The sequence below is a fragment of the Delphinapterus leucas genome, chromosome 17 (assembly GCF_059928025.1).
Source record: "Delphinapterus leucas isolate spDelLeu-1000000601 "Yukka" chromosome 17, BTC_Dleu_Yukka2, whole genome shotgun sequence".
Lineage (NCBI taxonomy): Eukaryota > Metazoa > Chordata > Mammalia > Artiodactyla > Monodontidae > Delphinapterus > Delphinapterus leucas.
The window spans coordinates 20,328,017-20,351,279 of NC_143145.1; the positions used below are offsets into that span (position 1 = coordinate 20,328,017).

The 23,263-nt window shown below is 41.5% G+C and overlaps 1 protein-coding gene across 1 annotated transcript in view; it reads left to right on the top strand.

Annotated features, from left to right (window-relative positions):
• The window catches only part of SAMD12 (sterile alpha motif domain containing 12), a 412,832-nt gene extending 389,829 nt beyond the window's left edge, over positions 1-23,003 (top strand). Inside the window, exon 5 of the mRNA XM_022555569.2 lies at positions 14,027-23,003. Coding sequence (XP_022411277.1) covers positions 14,027-14,049 — 23 coding nt within the window. The 3' untranslated portion in view covers positions 14,050-23,003. The remainder of the gene's footprint in view (positions 1-14,026) is intronic.
• Positions 23,004-23,263: the final 260 nt, after the last annotated feature.

Genomic DNA, 23,263 nt, shown 5'->3' on the forward strand with positions numbered 1-23,263 from the left:
AAGAGGTGGCATTGCTCTGGAGGAAAACACGGAAGAAGGATATAGGGCGCTTCTTGTTAGAAAAATGTGCCTGGGATTTGTCTTCTGTCTTGCAAACGATGTTAAATGAATGCTCCATTAGCACCAACAGACTCCAGGTCTCGTCTGTGATGCTAACGATACTTCCTTGGGAGGAGGTAGCACATCATAACTGAGCCAGAGTACCAGCTTTCGTCCTGGCTCCATCAGTTCTCAGCAGTGTGACCCAATCACTGTGTGCCTTAGTTTTCTGGGTTGCAAAGTAGAGTTGATAATCATATCAACCTCAAAGGTGTTATAAGGTGTTATAAGGTTTAAAGGAAATGATGCACAGAAACCCCATGGGAACAGTACTTCTTGGCACGTAAGGGTTCCACAAATGTTAACTATTATTATCCCTTCTCTTCTGTGTACCTTAGTTTCCTCATCCAAATGGAGATAATAATACCTGTCCCAGCCCATTTCTCCTGGATCCTGATAGAATAAAATACAATTGAATGTGTGAAAGCATTTGGAAGTTAAGCTCTAGCATAGCGGCAAGGTGGAGCTAGGGCTGTTAATTACTGTATACTTGGCTAAAACGTAATCCCAAGATCCTGGACAGGAAGGTGGGGCTCACACGTGTCTCCAGGCTACTGGCTACAGGTGTGGGTATGTGAATGTCTTCTCTAGATGCAGTATGTCAAGATGAGGACTTTAGCATGTGACTGGTCCAAGATGACATAAAGATGGAAAGAGGGAAATTCACTAAGCAAGAAATAAATAAGATTTAAGCCCTATAGCCTTGTGAGCCATATAATTTCAAACATCATAGTCTTGGACATCTGGGCTCTATTACCTGAAATCCCATTAAACCTTCATTTTCATAATTCTGTGTAGAACTTGGTAAATTGCGAGATTCTGCTGATGGCCACTAGCCAGTTCAAGCAATTAATCACAAGGGTCCCCAAGCAGGTTTGCAACTCACGCCAAGTGGATTCTTTAAGGGGAAACTGTATACGCAAAAGAAATAGCCCAATCCATACAGTTTCATAGCAACATGCTTTGTAGCTCTGCCAGCACAGAGAACTTATCTGTTATCATTAAGATATCCAAGCCTGGTAACTTTTTCCTCAATGGAAATTAGTACTCACCAGCCCAGGGAAGATCCTCAAACCTCGTTAACTCTAATGTAGATTGTAACATGCTGAGAGCTGACAAATCCAGTTCAGACAAAATGAAATCCTACCCTTTCCCCACCCTCAGCATTTTCTCATTTGAGGGAACTCAACTTGAACTGAGCTCTCCTTCCTTTTCAACTTTTCTAGAATGCCTGGGACTGTTTGCATTTGTTCCTGTGTTCCAGGCCAAAGGGCCAAAACACAGCAAAGAAATAACCTTGCAGCCTGTCTTCAGAATTCTGCTAGACATACCCCAGGGTGAAAGGGCCCATAACAAAGGAACTGTTTATCCTAAGACGTCTTGCTTGTTTTTGCCAACTTAGAAGAGTTTATGTAAACGAGATAATCTTCTGCACTTTAGAACATTTATAAAGCCTTTCCTAACTACTATTTTGTTTAGAGAGAGATTCTGGGAACATGATGGAGAACAGAGAGGAAGCCTTGAACCCTCCCTACAGAGAGCTGAAAGGGAGGAGGGTGGGAATCAGAATAAATTTACAGTATGGGTTTAAGGATTGTGGCTTTGCCTTGCTTTTCAGGTTTCTTCTTTCTGAAACTCTTTTAACTAACTCTTTCAGTCTCAGTTTCCAGTGCTACAAAGCAGCTGTCTAGTATGGTAGCCACTACATAGATGCGACCGTTTAAATTTAAATGAATTAAAATTAAATAAAATTTAAAATTAATTTTCTGGAGACACTAGCCACGTGTCAAGTGCTGAAAATAGCCACATGTGGCTAATGGCTGCCATATTGGACAAAGCAGATCTAGAACATTTCCATCATTGCAGAAAGCTCCATTGGACGGCGCTGCTCTAGATGAAGGAACTCTACAGCCTTGCTACTCAAAGTGGGGTGCACAGAGCAGCAGCACTGTTATCACCTGAGAGCTTGTGAGGCCTGTGTGATTTACATTGTAACAAGATACCCAAGTGACTCCTAGGCACATTAAAATTTGAGAAGCACTATTCTAAAGTACCCTTCCCCGGGCTTCCCTGGTGGCGCAGTGGTTGAGAGTCCGCCTGCCGATGCAGGGGACACGGGTTCGTGCCCCGGTCCATGAAGATCCCACATGCTGCGGAGCGGCTGGGCCTGTGAGCCATGCACGTCCAGAGCCTGTGCTCCGCAACCGGAGAGGCCACAGCAGTGAGAGGCCCGCATACCGCAAAAAAAATAAATAAATAAATAAAAATAAAGTACCCTTCCCCTCTTAAGACTCTGTATGGTGAAATCCATCATTATCCCCAGCATTATTTGTTCATATTTATGTAGCTTGTGTAGCTTTACTTCAGAAAGAGGCACGTTAGCCCCTTGAGACTCGGCATGCAAAAGGAGAAACCTAAGTATATCTTGTATATGCCTTAAAAAGTGGGCTTTTCTCTTTTTCTTGGAAAAGCTGCAGGATATGGAGAATTTTTTTGAACATACTTTTTCTAAAGAAGTGAATCTTAGAGAACATTTTTCTAGTGGAGAAGCTATTGGATTGGTCAACAGAGAGGCCCTTGAGATGAAAGTAAGATTAAATAGAAAGACAAAGTGGGGTATAGGTGAGCTTTAAAATAAAAAAGGAAAAGGAACTTGATTTATTCATTCAGTCGACAAACATGAAAGGTGCCATGCTTTGTAATTGAGTCAGGTGGGGTACAGAGCAGTGAGAGGAATTAGGAAACCATTCCTCAGAATACGATCTGCCAGCCGGTCTGACACTGTGGAGATGGAGGGGAATTTCAGCGGCAACTTGAATTAAACTTCAGGGTTTTCATGCCCGCTCATGAGATTCATTGTCATTTGTGCCAGTGGACAGAGTTTTCTTCTGGAAGGCTCTGTGAGCCTTTAGAGTGGCTATTAGAATTTAATAACTTGAGAAGCTTGCCTCTGTCCAGTGCAGAGAATGGTATCACTGGGGTTACCTCTGACTAATAGGCTATACAAACGCATCCCTGCTGAGAGCATCTGGCCTGCGATACTTTCTCCCAGAAATGCATCATCTCGTATTCATGTGGTGCAAGGTGGCAGCCACTGTTGTCAGCAGGCTTCCAGTTCAAGTTGACCCTAAAGCTGGGTGAGGTTTTGCCATTTTCCTGGGGGAAATCATGCTCTGAGACTGAGGTCAATAGGTGTCTTGAATTATCACAGAGAATTTATGGAGTTCAGATGCTTGCATACACTGAAATTCCTAAATCCATTCTCATTCGAGAATAGTACTATGGCCCCCAAAGAAATTCTGCCCTTACTTTAAGATAAACTGCTAACCTCATGCATGTAGGTTTATCATACATTCATTCATTCATTCCACAAAGATTTCAAGAACCGCTTTGCTATTCTAGGCATTTTACCACACAAGTACAGAAAGAGAAGAATAAGCCATACTCTTTGCCTGAAGAAGCTTGGGGTTAGGGGCAGTGATGCTTAAAGAGTGGTCCTCAGACTAGCGACATGGGTGTCCCCTGCAAGCTTGCTAGAAATGCAAATTTACATGGTACAGATGAACCGGTTTGCAAGGCAGACACACATGTAGAGAACAAACGTACGGACACCAAAGGGGGAAAGCGGTGGAGCGGGGGGGAATGAATTGGGAGATTGGGATTGACATATATACACTAATGTGTATAAAATAGATAACTAATAAGAACCTACTGTATAAAAAAATAAAATTCAAAAAAACAAACAAAAAAATAAAGTAAAATGTTTAATTTAATGTTAATTTCACCTCAATAAAAAACATTATAAAGCATTCTGAAAAAAAAAAAAAAAGAAATGCAAATTTACAAACCCACTCCAGACCCACTGAATCAGATTCTTTGCATTGGAAAGAATGGCGCTCCAAAGCTGGGCTTTACCATGCTGTCCAGGGAATTTCCAAGCACAGCAAAGTTGGAGGAGCGTTCGCCTATACTCAGACACATTATCAAGTGATTCTAGTAAGGTAGGATAAGTACAATGAGACAGACATGGGACTCTCCAAGCCTTGCAGCCCCGAGGCAATGGGGAGCATCTTAGTAAACGCTCAGTGGAATAAATATTGCTTACCTCTTTGATTAATTGATGCATGAATCAGCCTATAGAAACTAAACAGTATTGGGATGATGGCCCCGGGGCTTTGAATGGGTTGGCTGGCTTGCTCGGGTCTTGCCACTCCTGTCAGCCTCACTCTAAAACCCAATATTTGGATCACTGCACTATATCATATCCAGGACTCTTGGTATTTTATTTCATGAAGTGAACAAAACTATAAAGCAATTTTCCCCCGCAGTCTGCACACTTTTCTCTGTCTGAAGGACAGATAACTACTATTTAAGTCCTGGGGAAAAGATGTAGGTGTGCCCACGTATTTGTGCCAAGCTGGCTTCGTGAGAATCACCGAGCCACTTGTTAAACACAGAGATTTCTAGCCCTCCCCCTGGACACTCTGAATCAGTGGAAATGGAGAGAGGCTAGGCAAAATAAAAATTTTTAACTCCTTGAGATGAGTCTGATGCAGTCAGTTTTGAGAACCTCAGACCGAAATGGCCAAGTTCTTAAAACTCTGGAATCCAGAGACTGAACCCACAGGAACCAGAGTCGATTTCTGAGAGGTTTTTGAGCCTCATAGTGTAAACTGTAGACTAGCGGTTTTATTTGTAGTAGAACAGGAAGGGGATGAATACAGTGTCCGTGGGTTGTTGTTTTTTTTCCCTAGGGCTGAGGAAAGGAGAGGAGCAGCTTGCACACAAGTGCATTCTTTCTCTGTCTCTCAGTGTGTGTGTGTGTGTGTGTCCAGTTTCACTCATCTCACGAACCCACAAATCCCCTAGAGAGAAGCAGCCACCCAAGCCGATCAGGACAGCAAAGCGAGCTCCAGAAAGACTCCGCTTATAGTGTCAGAAGCCCATTGCATTCTAATTGAAACAATAAAATACAGGGCCGAGAGGCTGGGAGATGGAGGCCGAAGCCTTCCTACCCAACCTGGTTATAAATGATTGCCTGAAAATCTTCCCATGGGGCCTTGGGACCTCCTGTGTCTTCTTAGCACTTGTGGAATCAACAGGCCCCTGACATGTCATAACCAGATTGAGGGTCACAGCCTGGCCTGAAGGCTGCAGCCTGTCTAAGGTCCTTTATCTCCCCGAGCCTGACTTTCTTCACCTGTAGAGTGAGGCCGCGGGATCTACGTCCTTGGGTTGCTGCAAAATGGACAGGCTCTGAGCATGATGCTCAGCTCACAGTACTTGGTTAGTAATAGAGCTTATTGTTATGGCCATTGTGGTCTATAGACTGAGTTAGTTGGTTATGCAGAGAAACAGAACCAATAGGAGATATTGGTCTCCAATAGGAGATGTATCTATAGGTCTATCTATAGGTCTATCTATCTAAGGAGAGATGATAGATAGATAGATAGATAGATAATTATAAGGAATGACTCACACAGTTTTGGAGGCTGAGAAGGCCAAAGATCTGTAGTCAGCAATCTGGAGACCCAGGAGAGCTAATAGTATAAATTCCAGTTGAAGTCCAAATCCGAGTCCAAAGGCAGGAGAAGACTGATGTCCCAACTCAAAGACAGGCATAGAGAGTGAATCCTCCCTTACTCAGCCTTTATTCTACTCAGGCCTTCAACTGACTGGATGGGGCCCACCCACATTAGGGAGGACAGTCTGCTTTACTCAGTCTACTGATTCAAATGTTCATCTCATCCAGAAACACCCTCCCCGACACACCCAGAATAGCGTTCAGTCAACTGTCTGGCCACTCCATGGCCCAGTCACATTGACACATAAAATCAGCCATCACTGAGTCATTGTGGTTTCCAGTTTACTAGGGGTTATGAGACGTTACAGACTAGTTTGTATGCGTCGTCTGTTTTATTGCCCTTAACCCAGGTCCTCTGCCACCCTGATACCCATCTTGCCTGAGATCCTGACTTCCATCTTCATGCAGTCAGGGGTAGCGTTGATTTCTTAGTCACATTCAAAGCATCACCCACCCCCACTCCCTGCCCCCGCCAAACTGTCAAGAGGGCCGGTAGTGGCAGAAATGAAACCAGTGCAAGCGAGAACACTGTGACTTCTCCCACGAAAGGGCTGGTTGGCAGAGTTGAGTTTTATCGCCACGTAAATCCTCCTTTGTCCTTCTTTTGTCTCCTAACTTCTTCCATACATACTGATTAATTAATCGAGCATACCTGTTTAAATCATCCCATCTTGATTCGTATAATGGTATGCCTGTGAGGGTTCTAAAAGTTAGAAATGATTTAGTATTAGAGGTTTTGATTACATTGAATATAAAATCAAATAAAATGAGCAAATGATGAAGAGAAGAGGGGAGTGAGGTTTGAAATTAGCCTTATTTCCTGTACACACAAGAGGCACACTTAAGTTGGTCTTTATCTTGGCCTATTTTGGGAGTGATATATTTGGCTCACAACCAGGAATGGAAGATAAGCAAGGACCTCTACCCTCTAAACCAACCTCAGCATTATTGACATTTGAGCTGCTGAATTCTTTGAAGTGCGGGTCCATCCTATGCATTCCAGGATGTTTAGCAGGGTCCCCAGCCTCTACCCACTAGATGCCAGTAGTAGCACCCCCGAGCTGTGACAACCAGAAATGTCTCCTGACGTTGCCAGATGGGGGCAAAATTGCACCCAGTTGAGAACCACTGCTCTAGACATAGAACAGCTTTTAGACTGTTAGATAGAAATGTACTAGCTTTCTCTAGGTCAAACTTCTTACTTAGGGCACTTTGTATATAGGTTCACGTCTGATGAGCATTCTTTTATACAAACACAGCTACTTGCTTTGTCTGCCACATTCCTATTGGAGTTTAGGAACTTGCTTTCCTAACACATGTTTCGTATTGAGTCAGGAAAGCACTCTGGTGAGGACAGATCTGTGTTCCAGTCTCAGCTCTGGGCATTCCAGCAGGATGGCTGTGACAATTTAATAAATTTAGCCTCATGTTTTCCAGGTGTGTTATGAGGATAATGCAATTGACGCCTCAAAGATGGCAGTCAGGACTGTGAGTGACTGCCTGTAGAACCTTAGTTGGCCATCGTAGCTGCTCAATAAATGTTAGTTCTGCTTCTCATTGACTGTTACGTGGAGGTGACCGTGGGTCTCACTCCTTTGGAATGTGCATCTCACCCCTGCTATGAATTGTCACAGTGCATTCAGGCCTACCCTGAAGTCCTCAACCACAAGTCACGTGAAAGACACTTTCAGACAGAAGATATGGCCCTTCTGTTGGAATGGAAGACACTAAACAACCCTCTTAAGAGATGAGGTCTTCTTTCTTCTCTTAACCCCTGAGGGGCGGGGCTGCCTTCACACACTATCTTTTCTTCTTTCCCAAACACACCCTTGCGACTGGAGTGAGGGGAGGCGGCACTGGACACGCTCAGTCCCAGGTCTGTTCTTGAATCCTCTACCAAGCAGGCCTTTGCCTCCCGGGCCAGCTTCTTCCTGCCGTTGAAGGGTCTGGTGTGAACTCTTCTTATCACGGAACTGTCTGTTGGCGTCTACACTAATCTGGGTGAGAGTGGAAGCCAGCGTGCCTTGGCTGTGGCCTTGGCAGGCAAGAGGAGTGTTATCCATCGCTGGAGGGGGCAAAGGCTTGGCCTCGGGACTGTGTTGTTTCTGCTTCCCGGCCCCCAGCTGTGGCATTAGTACATTGACCTCTTTGTATCTCTAGTTCCTCTAGGGAATTTTGGGACGTTTGGGCAGTAATAAAAATAAGAAGCCATCACTTGGCAGGTATTGACTGTCTGCCAGACACCGTGCAAAGTGTTTTTTCTATGAGCCTATTTCATCATTACAGCAACCAAGTGAGGTGGGGATTATTATCGCCATTTTAAAGGTGAAGATGTTGAGGTGTGAAGAAATTCATGTTTTCAACAACATGTAGCTGGTAAGTGGTGAGCCTGGGATATCAACCAGGTCCCCCTGATTCCAGAACCCACAATCTTTAATCACTGGACCCTAATGTTGCCCTACTCATCCTGGACCCTGATGCTGTTAGACTAGAGAGGTGATTGGTTCCCAGAATGCCTAAACTAGTAATGTTGAAAAAAGATTTGAGAAAGAGCTTTTTTTTTTTTAACTGTTAGCTGCAAATCCATACACGGCCAGTTCCAGGATGCACATGTCCCTTGAGTAGTCCTTAGATGCAGAGAAAGAAACAGGAGCAGTCCTCTCTCTATATGCAGACCTGACTACAGGATTAAATCTCAACTAAAATTGGGTCTTAAATTAAGCCCTGAAAAAGAGAAGAATCTCTCCTTCTTCAGCATCACTGCTTTCTTCATTATTTCACAACTATTTACTAAGCACTTTGCATTAGGAAGACATACAGCGATAAGACATGGTACCACCCTCAAAAAATTTAGGAGGAGAGATGGATACATTAAAATAAAGTGTTCATGGTGGGTTTGGTGGTAAACATTTATGATGCCTTGCTGGCATCCAAGGGTAAGCTGTCAGCTGTTTCGAGAGAGAGAGAAGGCTTCATAAAGAATGTGATGCTTGAAGTAATCTTGAAAAACAGAGGAGTAGGTGTTCACTAGTGTTCCAGGATGTACAAAGAAGGCACCCTAGGCAGGAGGAAAGGTTGAGCAAAGACTGCAAATAACCTAGTACATATGAGGAGGTAGAGGGAGTCTGGGATGGTGAAGCCCAGAGGATGGAACCCAAAAATTGTGCCATCTCAAAGATCACACTTTTCCCTCTTTAAAGGGCCAGAGCCATCTACCATTTACAACAAACCCATGACCAACATAATACCTAACAATGAACACCTGAAAGACTTCCTGCTAAATTCAGCAGCAAGACAAGAATGCCCACTCTTGCCACTTCTATTTAACATAATGTTGGAAATCATAGGCACAGCAATCAGACAAGAAAGAAAGAAAGAAAGAAGGAAGGAAGGAAAGGAAGAAGGGAGGAAGGAAAGAAGGAAAGAAAGAAAAGGCATCCAGATTGTAAGGGAAGAGGTTAAACTCTCACTATTTGCAGATGACTTGATACTCTAAACAGAGAACCCTAAAGTCTCCACACAAAAACTATTAGAACTAATAAATGATTTCAGCAAGGTATTGGGATACTAGATTAATATACAAAAATGCTGCATTTCTATACACTAATAATGAAATACCAGAGAAAGTAAAAACTAATCCCATTTAAAATCACATCAAAAAGAATAAAATACCTAGGAATAAACTTAACCAAGGAGGCAAAAGACCTATATGGTGAAAACTATAAAATATTGATGAAGGAAATCATAGACGATACAAAGAAGAAGAAAGATATCCATGCTCTTGGATTAGAAGAATTAATATTGTTAAAATGGCCATACTACCCAAAGCAATCTATAAATTTAATGCAAATTCTATCAAAACACCCCATTTTTCACAGAACTAGAACAAATAATCCTAAAATTTATATGGAACCACAAAAGACCTAGAATTGCTAAAGCAATCCTGACAAAAAAGAACAAAGCTGGAAGTATAACCCTTTCAGGCTTCAGTATACAGGCTTGCTGTATACTACAGAGCTACAGTAATCAAAGCAGCATGGCATTGACACAGAAACATAGATCAACAGAACAGAATAGAGAGCCCAGAAATAAACCCATGCTCATACAGTCAATTAATCTTCAACAGAGGAGGCAAGAATATACAATAGAGAAAAAAGAGTCTCTTTAACAAGTGGTGTTGGGAAAGCTGGACAGCTACGTGTAAAAAAATGAAATTAGAACATTCCCTCACACCATATACAAAAATAAACTCAAACTAAGTTAAAGACCTAAATGTAAGACATGACACCATAAAACTTCTAGAAGAGAACATAGGTGAAAGATTCTTTGACATAAATCGTAGCAATGTTTTCTTAGATCAGTCTCCCAAGGCAAAAGAAATAAAAGCATAAGTAAACAAATGGGAGCTTGTCAAACTTAAAAGCTTTTGCACAGCAAAGGAAACCATCAACAAAACCAAAAGACAATCTACGGAATGGCAGAAAATATTTGCAAATGATGCAACCAACAGGGATTAATATCCAAAATATACAAACAGCTCATACAACTCAATATCAAAAAAAACAATCAAAAAATGGATAGAAGGACTAAATAAACATTTCTCTAAAGAATTCATACAGATGGCCAACAGGCACATGAAAAGATGCTCAACATTGCTAATTATTGGAGAAATGCAAAACTACAATGAAGTATCACATTTGTCAGAATGGCTATCATCAAAATATCTATAAATACTAAATGCTGGAGAGGGTGTGGAGAAAAGGGAACCCTCTTACACTGTGGGTGGAAATGTAAATTGGTGCAGCCACTATGGGATAGAACATGGAGGTTCCTTTAAAAAAAATTAAAAGAGGTCTACCATATGATCCAGCAATCCCACTCCTGGGTATATATATATCCAGAAAAAAAGAAAACTCTAATTCAAAAAGATACATACACCCCAATGTTCATAGCAGCACTATTTATAATAGCCAAGACTGGGAAGCAACCCAAGTACCCGTCAACAGACAGTTGGTTTAAGAAGATGTGGTATATATGTACAATGTAATATTACTCAGCCATAAAAAAGAATGAAATATTGCCATTTGCAGCAACATGGATGGACCCAGAGAATATAATGTTTAGTGAAATAAGACAAAGACAAATACTATATGATATCACTTATATGTGAAATCTAAGAAATAATACAAATGAGTGTATATACAAAACAAACAGATTCACAGATGTAGGAAACAAATTTATGGTTACTGGAGGGGAGAGAAGTGGGGGGAAGGGACAAGTCAGGAGTATGGAATTAACAGATACAAACTACTGTACATAAAATAAGGAAGCAATGAGGATTTACTATATAGAGCCAGGGTATTATACTCAATATTTTGTAGTAACCTATAATGGAATATAATCTGCAAAAAAAAAAAAAAATGCTGTACACCTGAAATTAACACAGTATTGTAAATCAACTAGACCTCAATTCTAAAAACAAAACAAAACTATAAAGAGCCACAGCCATCTAATACCAACCGCCATTTTACATTTGACCTCATGTAGCTTTTACATACCTGAAGGTTTGATTCCTGTTACACATAACAAAAATCTCTAACCGAGCGATAATGGCAGAGCCATCACTGTACACGTGACAGAAAGACAATGGTCCAAGCCTTATACTAGGCACATCCCTGCACATACAACCTGAGTAAACAGGGGCCTCTTGCTCCCACATAAAGCCCAACTCAACCTGGTGACGCATTCAAAGGAAACATAAATAACTGCAAAAGCATCGAGGAGCAATGAATACTGATTCCGTGGAAAGGTGGGTCAAGGTAGTATTATGCCATCCGCACTCTTCTCTTTGGCCATCCCTCTTCCTAAGGGCCCACACATGTGGCAGCCATCACCCCAAATCTCCTATGTCACTCTACAAACCCCCAGGTTGTCTCTCTGTGGCCTCTACTCCTGCGTGTATTCAAGTCTTGTAGGAGTATCTCTGTTCTTTCTAATATCTCCGTCTTTCTAATATAAATTAATTTAGCCACCAGTTTTTTTCCCTGCCCACTAGAGCCCTTTGTTGTGCTGATTGGGCTTGTGGATAACCACGGAATCCTAGTTAGAAGATAGGAGAATGGGAAATACTCTGAATACTTGATATATTTATCCCTGTTACTCCTATATGTCACTAGAATGGGACAGACCTAGGTCTGAGTACAGATTTGACCTTCACTAGCAGTGTGACCTTGGGCAAATAATACTCCTGGGCCTCAATTTCCTCATCCACAAAATGGGGATATTCTACCTATCCCAAGAACCGTACTGGGGAGCCACAGGTGAAAGACCTTTAAGGTCTAATAGGCTCAGCTCATGTCCATGGCTATAAATCTTACTGTATGCTAAAGTTAGACACATCTGCTTTCCATCAGCCTTAGAGGCTTATGTGGAAGACATGGCTATCTGGAGAAATAGCGGCTGTGATAAACCTAGTTATCAACTCCTGACTCAGGATCCAAAGTAGAGTAATTAATTTGTTTACTCCTTATTATCATTATTCACTTTTCAATTTTACTTTTTAAATTTAGGTTATTCTTAATAATTCTTTTCACACATTTTCCAGAGCTGATTTTAGCAAAGTCTGGGTAATAGTATACGGTATCAGATTCCTAGAAATCTGTTATTCCAGCTGTACTTTGCTTTTACAGGTCGGCTTGGATAAAAGATTTTTACTTGTGTCAGTTTCTAAGCCCCTTTAATAATACTGGACTGTTATTTCTTAATGAAATTATAAATATTTATTTTCTTAGTAGTATTAGTGAATGAAAATAACTGTGGATGCTTTAGTTAGTCAATGTTTATGGGTCAAAGCTGCACCCTGTGACCCTAACTTTTGTTGTTCTTGTGTAAAACATTATGACAACCATAATAAAAATCCTAAAGCCTTCACCTTCCCTTACATTTCTTTTCTATACATATGTGTAAGTTTTGTATTGTAGTATATCATAACTGTTCACCATGTTGCTACATAATCATCATAATTATTACTTTAATGGCCATGTAATCATCCATCTTGTTAATGTACCATAATTTACTTAACCTAAGCTCTCAACACTAGGAAACTGGTTGTCTTCTAATTTTTCCACTAAGATAAATAACCTCTGGGTTGCATATTTGTGCATATAGCTTCTTTCATTTTTTTAGAATATTTCTTTAGGATGCACTCCAAGAATGGGAACACTGAGTCAATGAATGTGAATTTTTAATAGTTTTTAAATAAACAGACATTATTTTTCCAGTTTACAATGCTATCAGCAATATATTAGTATTCTACTTTCATTACAACCTTATCAGTAGTGTATATTATTGTATATTGAATGCACTTAAATAGCACCTTACTTTTGTTTTTGTATTATCTCAAAAATAGTAAGTTTAATGAAACATTTGCTTATAAATTGTGCATTCTCTCGTGTTTTAAAAAGCCAGTTTTAAAACCTAGGTAAGTTTTTTGTTTTTGTTTTTTAACATCAAGAACTCTTGCTTACTCTCCATTGCCCAATAGTTCTGTGTATTAAATAAAGCTCATCTTGATAATCTTTCTGAGCAAAATATTCAATTGTGCTCTTTTATTAACTAATTAATGAGGACCTGTGTATAAGGATCTGTAGGGAATACTGAGATAAAATAAAAGGAACTTAGAAAATAAAGTTGGAAAAATTAGACAAATATATCTGTACCAGTATTCCCAAGGTCAGAAGCAGGGTTGCCATTCAAGTAGTTCAATCTGCTCAGATTTTAATGACTTTCTCTACCTAGTCGCTAACCTGCTCAGCCAACCTGACTTTTCAACTAACAAACTCAGGACCTCCACCCATACTGCTTCCAATATGTTTTTCTACGTTTTATCCTGGGAAAGTTTCTTAATGACGAATGAAACCCCCCACTATACCCTCACCCCAAAATGATTCCACACCATTCCCAGTCTGATCTCGTTCCAGATCAAGTAAATGCACAAAACCCCATAATGTATGACATGGTTTCCCAAACCACAGCCCCGTCATAGGGCTGAATGCCAGTTCCAGGGATCCAGTTTTCCCCTTCCTTTCGTGCAACTTCTCCTATCCCTGAGATGGATATCTTCCACGCTCTGCAAAAAAAAAAAAAAAAAAAAAAAAGGAAGGACGTTCCAAGAATACAAGCCACCATAAGTTCATCTTGAAGTTGAGTCACCGTTACCTCCAATAGCGCCTTCTCTTTGACCTAAGGATGTTAAGGTTTGTTTGAATTGGATTATTGCTACATACCAGTATATGGAAATATACAGAAATAGCTCATCATGTTTTCTTCTTTTTCCTTTTTCAGCCTCAACTGAGGGTTCTCCATAAACGCAGTTAGCCTTCCAAGCTGCTGTCCTGCCAGTCGATATGAACATGGCCTGTTCCTCACAGAAAGACTAACTCATGGCACTGCCAGAAGATATCCTTGGAGCATTGACAGATTAACCAGATTAACTGAAAAACCACCCATTCAGTCAAGATCATGGGCTTCGGAAAATCTTAGTTTGCTATGGATTTTTAAATGAGGTGCATAATATACAGTGCCAACTTGCTCCAAGTGGTCATTGGCAGACCATTAGCTGGAAAACTGCTTCCAGTTTTCATCACTGTGCATAACTCAAGCTCCCTTTGGGGAGCTGTCTGTGCCCTTCACTAGAAGTCCCGTTTTAGCATGGCAACTACTGGATTATTTTATTATGTGTGCAGACAGCATGATGCGTTAGAAAAAAAATTACAGCAGTTCTGCAATCTCAGTGGAAGTGTTCACAGTATTATGCCCAGGTAGGAATGTAAACATGTCTCGATTGTGTTAGTTATGACACCTAAAGGTATTCTGTCCAACTCTTAAGCACTTTACATGAGAACCCCCTATACCGAAACGAATCAGCACGTTCCGTACATGTGAGAAAACAAGTCTTTTCTTCTTTCTTATAAATCTTGTCCTATTTCTGGCTCAGACTGTCCCAAGACGAGGCTCCACTCCTAGCATATACTCCGTCGTTTGTGGTAGATTGGTAAATATGGCCACAGTACTGTTAGACTTAACCTCTTGACACTTTACTGAACAACTGGATTTCTTACAGCAGCAAAGGGAAGTAAAGGTGGGCCTGGGGAATGGTGATCATTTAGCTCTAGTTTCCTCTTACCTGGGCACAACTTACCACGAGCACATACACTCAAACACAGGAGGCTTCTATTTGGCCAATGTATGTAATCTCTCATTCTATAGAACAGTTCTTTCCAAAAAACCAAAATGGGGGTGTGGCCATATTTTAATCTTAGCATAGGTGCATTGATGGTAAAGACAGAAGAACGCAGTTTCCCAGGGTGTGGTCTGCCTTTAACACTTTGGAAACCTCTCTAGGTCAAGTTCTGATCACAATTCTTTGAAGAGAAAAAAACAGCAAGTGACCCCCTGCATGTCTAGAGAAGCAAGAGGTTCCAACCCCACACTAGGTTTCTTCCTCAGAAGAGAACCTACTAGTCCTTTTTAATCCTTTCTGGGATTATACCCATAACTAATTTTTTTGTACTATGTTTTACAGCAAAGCACAGTCCTGGGAAACCAGTCAACCCAGTTATTGCTTGTCTTTAGGAATTAGAGAAATGTCCATATTGATTGACCCTACATCATGCTTTAGCATTATTTTTTTCCTGAAAATGTAAAGTTGACTGAATCAAAAACTCAGCCAAGTATGTTCTGTGTGCCCACAGTCCCAGCCTGAGACCGGCAGACATTGGAGACTTTTCTTTAAATACATGTAACAACCCTGGGAGCCTGCCAGCCCAAGCAAGCTTGGCATTTTAGGGGGTCACCAGACACACACTCATTGTCTGTTCTCCCCACATCTTGCCTCCCCTGGGGGGTATCAGGAAATGCACAGCCCATTAGAAAACTACCCCACCTGAGATTTGGAAACTTGACAGGGAAGGAAAGAGAGATCCCAATGTGATTCGGGTGCATCACCCAGCAGGATGACTCACCACAAGCCTGCGGGCTGTAGTGCCAAAGAAGGGGGCTTCCAAGAGAGAACTCAGAGAAGCTCCAGTCGCCACCAAATCTGGCTCTCTGATGGGTCAGCATAGGCACCATCAGGCCCTCAGCAGACCGTAATTCTTTACAAATCCAGAATTAGGAAGTCAAACCCTGGCTGCCAACACCCCTGGACACCTCAGTCTCCACTGCCCATCTCCTGAGGTTCAATTCCAATTCCAGAGCTCCCTCCAATCTTTCGTTTCTTCTCTTCTTTATTCAGCAAGTGTTTATTGAGTATCTGCTATGTGCCAAGCATTGAGCTGAGGCAACAACAGTGTACAAGGTAGACTCTCCCTGCCCTTATGATATCTCCTCCTCCCAAACACTATCCCCACCTCACCTTTTCCACAATGAAAACTGAATTCAGACAGCATTCATCCCCTGCCAGAGCAACGTGGGGAAATGGACATGCACAGTTCCCTTGCCTGAGGAAGTGGACAGCAGAGAAAGAGGTAGTGGACAGCGTCAGGCCATGTATTTTCACCCATCATGTACAGCCAACCCTCCCAGCACCCAGATTTAGCTGGTAGGAGCTACCCAAAGCAACTTACAGTTGCTTGATATCCACCCTGGTCACCTATATTCCCATCCTTTATGCAGAAACAGCAATTCATCATCATGCTGGATTCTCTGAAGCCCCAATTCTATAACTAGTCCCAGGGACACAAATTCGAGCCTGATGAATTCGAAAGAACTACTGCCAGGTGCTGAGATATTATCTGGGAATGAGTTCGTTTAGCCAGCGACATTCTGAGAACAACTGTTAACACCCTTGGAAAACTGGACATACTTTGTGGTGCAGATAGATGTTCATGAAATGGTGGTGGTTCATCCTTACTGACTCTGGCTTTTGCAAGATATGTTACAAACCATTAAATAAGTAGAGTTTCCTAGCTTTTTTTTTTTTTTTTTTTGAGTCAAAAGTGTGCTGGACAATTATTTAAAGATGATGGGTAAAGAAGAAGATAGGAAAAGGCAAAGATGGAGACAATGAAAGAGCCCCATTGAAGATGGCTTCTCTAAAAATGCCTTAATTCCTGGCACGTACCACATATTTGCATATGAACTACTGTTTTCCAAACTGTCGACCTCTGTTTGAAATCATCTGGGGGCATAGTTTTGGAAACGTGGTGGCATAAAATCTGAGCAGCCATGAGCTAAACCAGCAAAATGGAGAAACAATTTCCTTCACAGCCTTGGGATTCTTTGTTCTGTGTTGACCCACAATGACCCATGGTTATTTCCTGCTGTGCTGAACCTTCTTGCCAAGATGTGTGTAGGACATTTTACTCCCAGAACCTCAGAGATAGCTGTGGTGAGTTTTGTTTAGTAGGAAGCAGGAGATGGGGAGGTAAGGGATAAATGCTTTGATGTCTAAGGGCTGTAAACTGTTGATGCATTTATTTTTCCTTTTACTTGAACCTGTGCTGAATCTTTTTATTAGAAGGCTGGGCCCCTCACTTGCACAGGAAAGGCAGTCTTGGGAAGAAACAGAAACGAATAATTATTAGACTCTCTTGGTTGCCAAGGGGATAAGTTTGTTCCAGCTCCAGAAGTGAATTTAAATACTCAGAGCATCGGTGGTTCTGCTAGGGTAAAAATCAAATCACTTGAGTAGTTTTAAGACATACCTAGGGGCACGGAGACCCTATCAGCTTTCTTGTGGGTAATGGCGTCTTCAATTCCCTACTCAGGCTCTGTGAGGTGTGTAACCGCAGCGTCGATTCCACCTCCCGATTACGGGGAAATAACCCGGGTCCCCTCCAGGGTCACTTCTCAGTTGCCCAGAGGCTAATAGTCCTTCATTCTGAGGGAATTCTGCCTCATTTTTAAACTTCAAGGGGAAAAGGAGTTATCAACCTGATGTGAGAATATAAACGGAGGATTAAAACCTCTAATGGATGTACCCCCTTGTTACTTGCAAATTCTTTCTTTGTCTGCAAATGTCACACAATTGATTTTGGATAGGAACAATAAAAGTCTCACGGAAGAAAAGTTTTCAAGACCCCCTTAGCACTTTCATTTTCCCAAAACCTCCTCTTCCAGTGCATTAGCAGCTTCATTCTTTGTGATATTTTTCCTCTATGTTCTGTAGAGTAATTTTGTTACTTGACAACTAGACCTAAAGCTGCCGTAGTCTCTTTTTAAAAACCTAACCTTTGAAAATGACATCAGTTCCTTTCTGCCTTAAAGGCTGTTTTTATTGACCTCTCCCACAACCCCTTCCACTTTACTTTCTTGCGTTGTTTTGTATTCTTTTTTCTTTTAACCTCTTTCTTCTTTTCACATAGCTCCTTGTGTAGATTTCAAGTATTCTATAAAGAAGTCAAACAGCGAAACATAGTCATCACCTTTTTTCCCCAGGACTGACTGAGAATTCCTTCTTAAGTTTGATCTTGGTGAAAGCTTGGTGCCCAGACAACACTGGGACAGGGATTATCATCTCCAGGGGGTGGCCGGCCAGTGCCACTAATCAAAACAAGGGGCATGAGATCGGGATGGAGGACAGCCCAGGAGATGCAGCCGCTCAGGGCACAGCTGGGGACTCGGTTTCAAAGACAAGTGGGTCCTGCCCCTTGGTCTCCTTAGATGTACATCTAATCCTGTAGCCAGAGAACTATCTTATGAATTCTGCTTTATCAGTGTGGATGATTCCTGGCTCCACAGCACAGCTTCAAGGTCAGGGAGCTGTGTTTCCATTATTTTGCTCTGGTGACATAACTCTAGTAAGGAGACAGGGAGCCTTCTTTTGAAGGCGAACCACCTGTGGGAAGCTTGAGGAAAAATTAGCCAAGTGCCCAGGGAGGTTACACCAGCCCTCAAAAAGAACAAAGTAGAGCCTTCCCTGGAGATTCTCATTTGGGAGGATGGTATCCTGGTTTTCTTCTGCCTATCATCTTGGCCCTGCAGGGAAAATTCTGGGAAAGTGGGGCAAGCACTACGATCTAACATTTTTAGAGTGAAAATCGGCCCGTGACAAATATAGAGGAGATGTGCCTTTGAGTATGGGGCTAGTTTTAGACCTCCTGGTCGGCAGCACTGACTGAGAAATTACTTCCACAGCACAGCAGAAAAGGGGTATAGAAGGCCTTGTAAATCTGAAGCTTCCATTCCACGTAGGGCTGTCTTCAAACCTTGCAGAGCTCCCAGTATTCTTACTTCAGAGCCTCCTTCCGCAATTGTATCAAGCACTCGAAGGCACCAACAACATACACCTCATAAAATTTCAAGGGAACCGTATGACTTGCATTGAATTGCAGGTGACTGCCTGACATTGTTACAGATACTTAAACATTAATTCTGATTATATAATATCCTTTTCATATTTGGGAGCCAATGGTTCAGGGGTTTCATTGCTTGTTTTGCTGTTGTTGTTTTCCAAACCTCAGACATTTACAGAGCCTTAGAAAGGCTCTTAAACCCAGGCCTTTTTGCCTGAAGTGCAGTGATAGAAACAGCCGTCTGACATAAACAAGGAGACTTAAATTAAGCCAACATAGGAGATACTAACACCTGAAATCTTTAAGGCACCGAAGACCCTGCTGGTTGTCTTCTGCATTGTTTATAGCCTTTTAAATTTCAATCATCTGGATCAAAGGAAATAAACAGGCTGCTTTCACGTGGCCCTGGCATATCAGCACACACGCAGCTACTACACGTGGAATTCTAAGCTGGGCTGACGTGCCAGAGCACACAGACCTGTTTTGTGCGGTCATATCTATTCACCACCACCGACCCCCATTTTCTCTGAAAATGTACTCAAATGCTTTACTCCAAGAAAATTCTAAAATGAGACTCTTAATATTTAGATCATTACTTCTCTCAGGGTGGGGGAACTGATTTTGTGACATAACCTTGAAGAAAAATCACTGGCCATTAAACGCCTTGGTGGTTGCCCCTGTTCCATTCCACAAGCTGACGCTGGTCTTCTCCCATCTCCCCAGAGGTCAGCCTGGCCTCCCTCTCAAATAGCACAAACATCATAAAGACACCTTTTGGAGCTCTGAATAGACTCCCTATTCAAGCATAATTCCAGTAATGTGATTTGAATTGAGTACCACCTTGGTCCTTGATGATATGATTCCCTAGATCAATTCTAATTCTTTATATGTATTTTCAGTATGTTTTTGTTAACACAGTCAACTACATTCATGTGTTTGCATTGGGAGCTACCCGCTAACTCTGTTGCAGCTTTTGACAATGCCTATACCTAGTTCCCGTTTGATGCATTTGAGAGGAGACCAGAAATGTTTCCCTGCATACCAGCTGCAGAGGTTTTGAAGTACATAACCAGGTTCACTTTCACATCAAAAGGCCCCTGTTTATAGGTGGAAAATTTAAAGAGAAATGGGGGGGCAGGGGGAGTAATTCATATTTGAACACTGGAACCTTTGTCTTTTTCATTATAATTCCACTCTCACCTCACATCACCCTTCTCTTTCTAGAAGCAGTAGCCTCTTCAGTGAGTGCTGACCCCCACTTGGGGTAGTCAGGATTCCACTTGCTGAAATTCACTCAAAGGAAACTGGAAGCCTCTCTGGGGCTCTGAATGATTCCTCCACCACTACATTTCCTTCACCAGTAGAAAAATGCTACCCTTACAAGGCCATGTTTGAGGAGACTTCTGTTTAGCTAGTGAACGTTCACATTACAGAGAGCTGAATAATGCCAGGTTCTTGACTTTGCCCTGTAAGTCTCAGTTGTGATTGGCACAGAAGCAACTAGTCCGCTGAAAAGCCAAACCAGCACAAATGTTTTGAAACGAATTCCGCTAAAACTCTCGTGTCACTACATCATACTTGCTGTAGGTCCAGTTAATCCGACTATTTAATATCATTAGGCACCAAATTAAATAGCTGTACACAAAATTTTAGAAAATATCAGTATCGTAACACAATTACGTATTAGCAGTCAAAAGTACCTGAGGAGAAAATATTGATCTGTTGTGGTTTCTGTACTTGAGTTATTCTTAGGGCTCTGTGGAGACCGGCACTGCTCTGATAAAGGGGAAGATGTTTTGAATTCAAGAACACTTGAACTCAAGAGAAATTGCCCATCTCTCTGGGCCTCTGCTCATATGTTTGGGATGCTACCTGTTCTGTCTTAGCAGACAGGGTTGTTTGGAGGCCAAAACGAGCTAAGCAGAGAAGCTGTCCTGTACCACCTATAGCTATTATTACTGAAAGTTCATTCTGGGATTTTAAAAAGTAAAATGATAAAGTATCAATCAACCTTTTGTGGGGGGTACAAAATTACTTTATTTGAGGGAATGATGCTAAGGAAGGAACTTAAGTAGTTGTTTTTGTACAACTTATAGAAAAGGTGAAGGTAACTCAAACACTTTGTATGTACACACAATACCTGGGGGCTGGTCTGAAGAGCCCATGGCTAGGGTGTCCATTTATCTCCACCTTGCAAAGGTTTAGAGCAGTGTGACCAATCTGAGAGAGAGAGGTTTGGGCTGGGCTTAGTGCAGGTGAAGATTGCCAATCCCCGGGTTGAAGAAGACCAATGAAGTTGACAAATTGAGGGCCACAGGAAGCAGAGAGCCACATTGAACTTCTTTATGAGCTTCTGTACATTGGTCTTTGTGCTGGAAAGAAAGAGGAAGAAAAATCACACAATGTGAACTGAATATATAACCAGTGCTCTTGATTGCATATGAGGGGAAAAAATCTGACCAAGAACAAAAATGGTTCACTGTTTTACAAACACTAACAAACATGGCTCTAGAAGCACACTTCATAACACAAAGGCCTGTGTAGAGGGTAGACATTTTTATAGCTTCCTTAAGTGAGCAGTTAAACCAGCAGTCTGAAACCTCTTAATCCCCTAATAGTGGTTAATTAAATAAGTATTTTCCTTATATATTGCCCACAACTGTGGGGTTTTTCTCTATGCACCCTAGAAAAATTCCCAAGACTAGACTTAAGGAGGACGCAAGCTGGTTATGTAGTAAAATAAGGTGCCTTTTCTGTTGGATGTTCATTTTAGTTCCCTGTGTCCCCAGGGCATACAATGTTCAGAAACTTTTTTCTCTAAACATAAGAATTATTGCACACCACAATTTTGAACTACCAATTTCCATATCTTAAGCAGCTATCAACTTGCCAATTCCCTTTGGGTCTCCTTTACATTTTCTTTTAATGTTTCCTTGCGTTTTGGGTTGTGCTCAAAAAGACTTTCGGGGGAGGGGCATGTTTCTTTTTAAATTGATAGAAATGAAACTGTACAGATTTTTGCCCCCTTGTATCTGTGAGCATGATCTCTATCAGTCTTGAAAATCTGCTTTATCATTTTGTATATTTGACTATTTTGTATTCAGCATTACTTGATTCCTTATGTGCATGGCAATGTATTAAAATGCGGGATTTCTATTACCGTGTAAAAGTGTTTTGATTCTGATTTTCAACATATATCCTTGGGAAAAAATTACATTAAACTTTTCTATTTTCTTCAGCTCATCAGCTTGTCAGAAGAAAAAAGAAAGTTAACAGCATTTCACTTTCCCTGTGTTAGCTAATGATGCAATTCATGGTGGAAAATTGTCCTCAATTATGCTGTGTTTCCTGGGGACATAATATATGTGGAATGAATTGGTGGCCTCTCTCCAGCTCCCAGCACACAGAATTCCCCCAACACCAAATCCCACCAGCGTGATGGCTATTGAGCACAGCTAGACAAAAGACACAGTTCTCTCCCTCCATAGATTTGGTAACACCCTGGAAAGAGATGGGATGACAGATCTGGGCCGCCAATCTGCTCTCACCCTGAGAGAGTCTTAAGTGCTTATCATAGCATGATTGATGGAATTTCCCATCACCTCCATCTCCATCTCTCAGGTGATGACCAAGTGTCAGCTGTCTGTAGTTTATCAGTTGGGATGCTTTCAAGTAACACCTGCCCAAGGGATTCAGGATTAGAGAGCCGCTCTCTAGTTCAGCAAACATCTGGGTATACTCCACTCTCAACCACGTATTTGAAACGCACCAACATTTTTTCTCAAATTAAAAAAAAAAAATCCACTGAGTAATACGATGCACCAAATATAAACAGTAGACCATTTTTTCTGCCCTAAACTACCATTTTCACCCTTTCTTGTCTCAAGGAGACATCGTAATGAGTAGTTACAACCACCGTGACCTTGCTGAATATGATGAATTGCCTCAACTGGTAACAGAGAAATGCTTTCCTTCCCGGAGAGCAAAAGGCACGTGTAAATTGCGTGAAAAAGAAGGGAAACACCCACTGCCCTTTTTTGTTACATGTTTACAGTGAATCTAGTTTTGGGGGATTTGGGGGGCTTTTTCCCCCAGAAAAGGTTTCCAAAAGCAAAACCTGCAAGGACCTTTTAGTTTAGTTTACTGACTCGCTGTATAAACCTTCTAAATCTGTCTACACACCCTGTAACTCTAAAAGTACAATTTTCTCCCACTTTCTATTCATACAAGTTAAGAACATGGAAAATGGGGCAAGTTTCTTTGTCAGTGAACCTCTTTAGAAGAT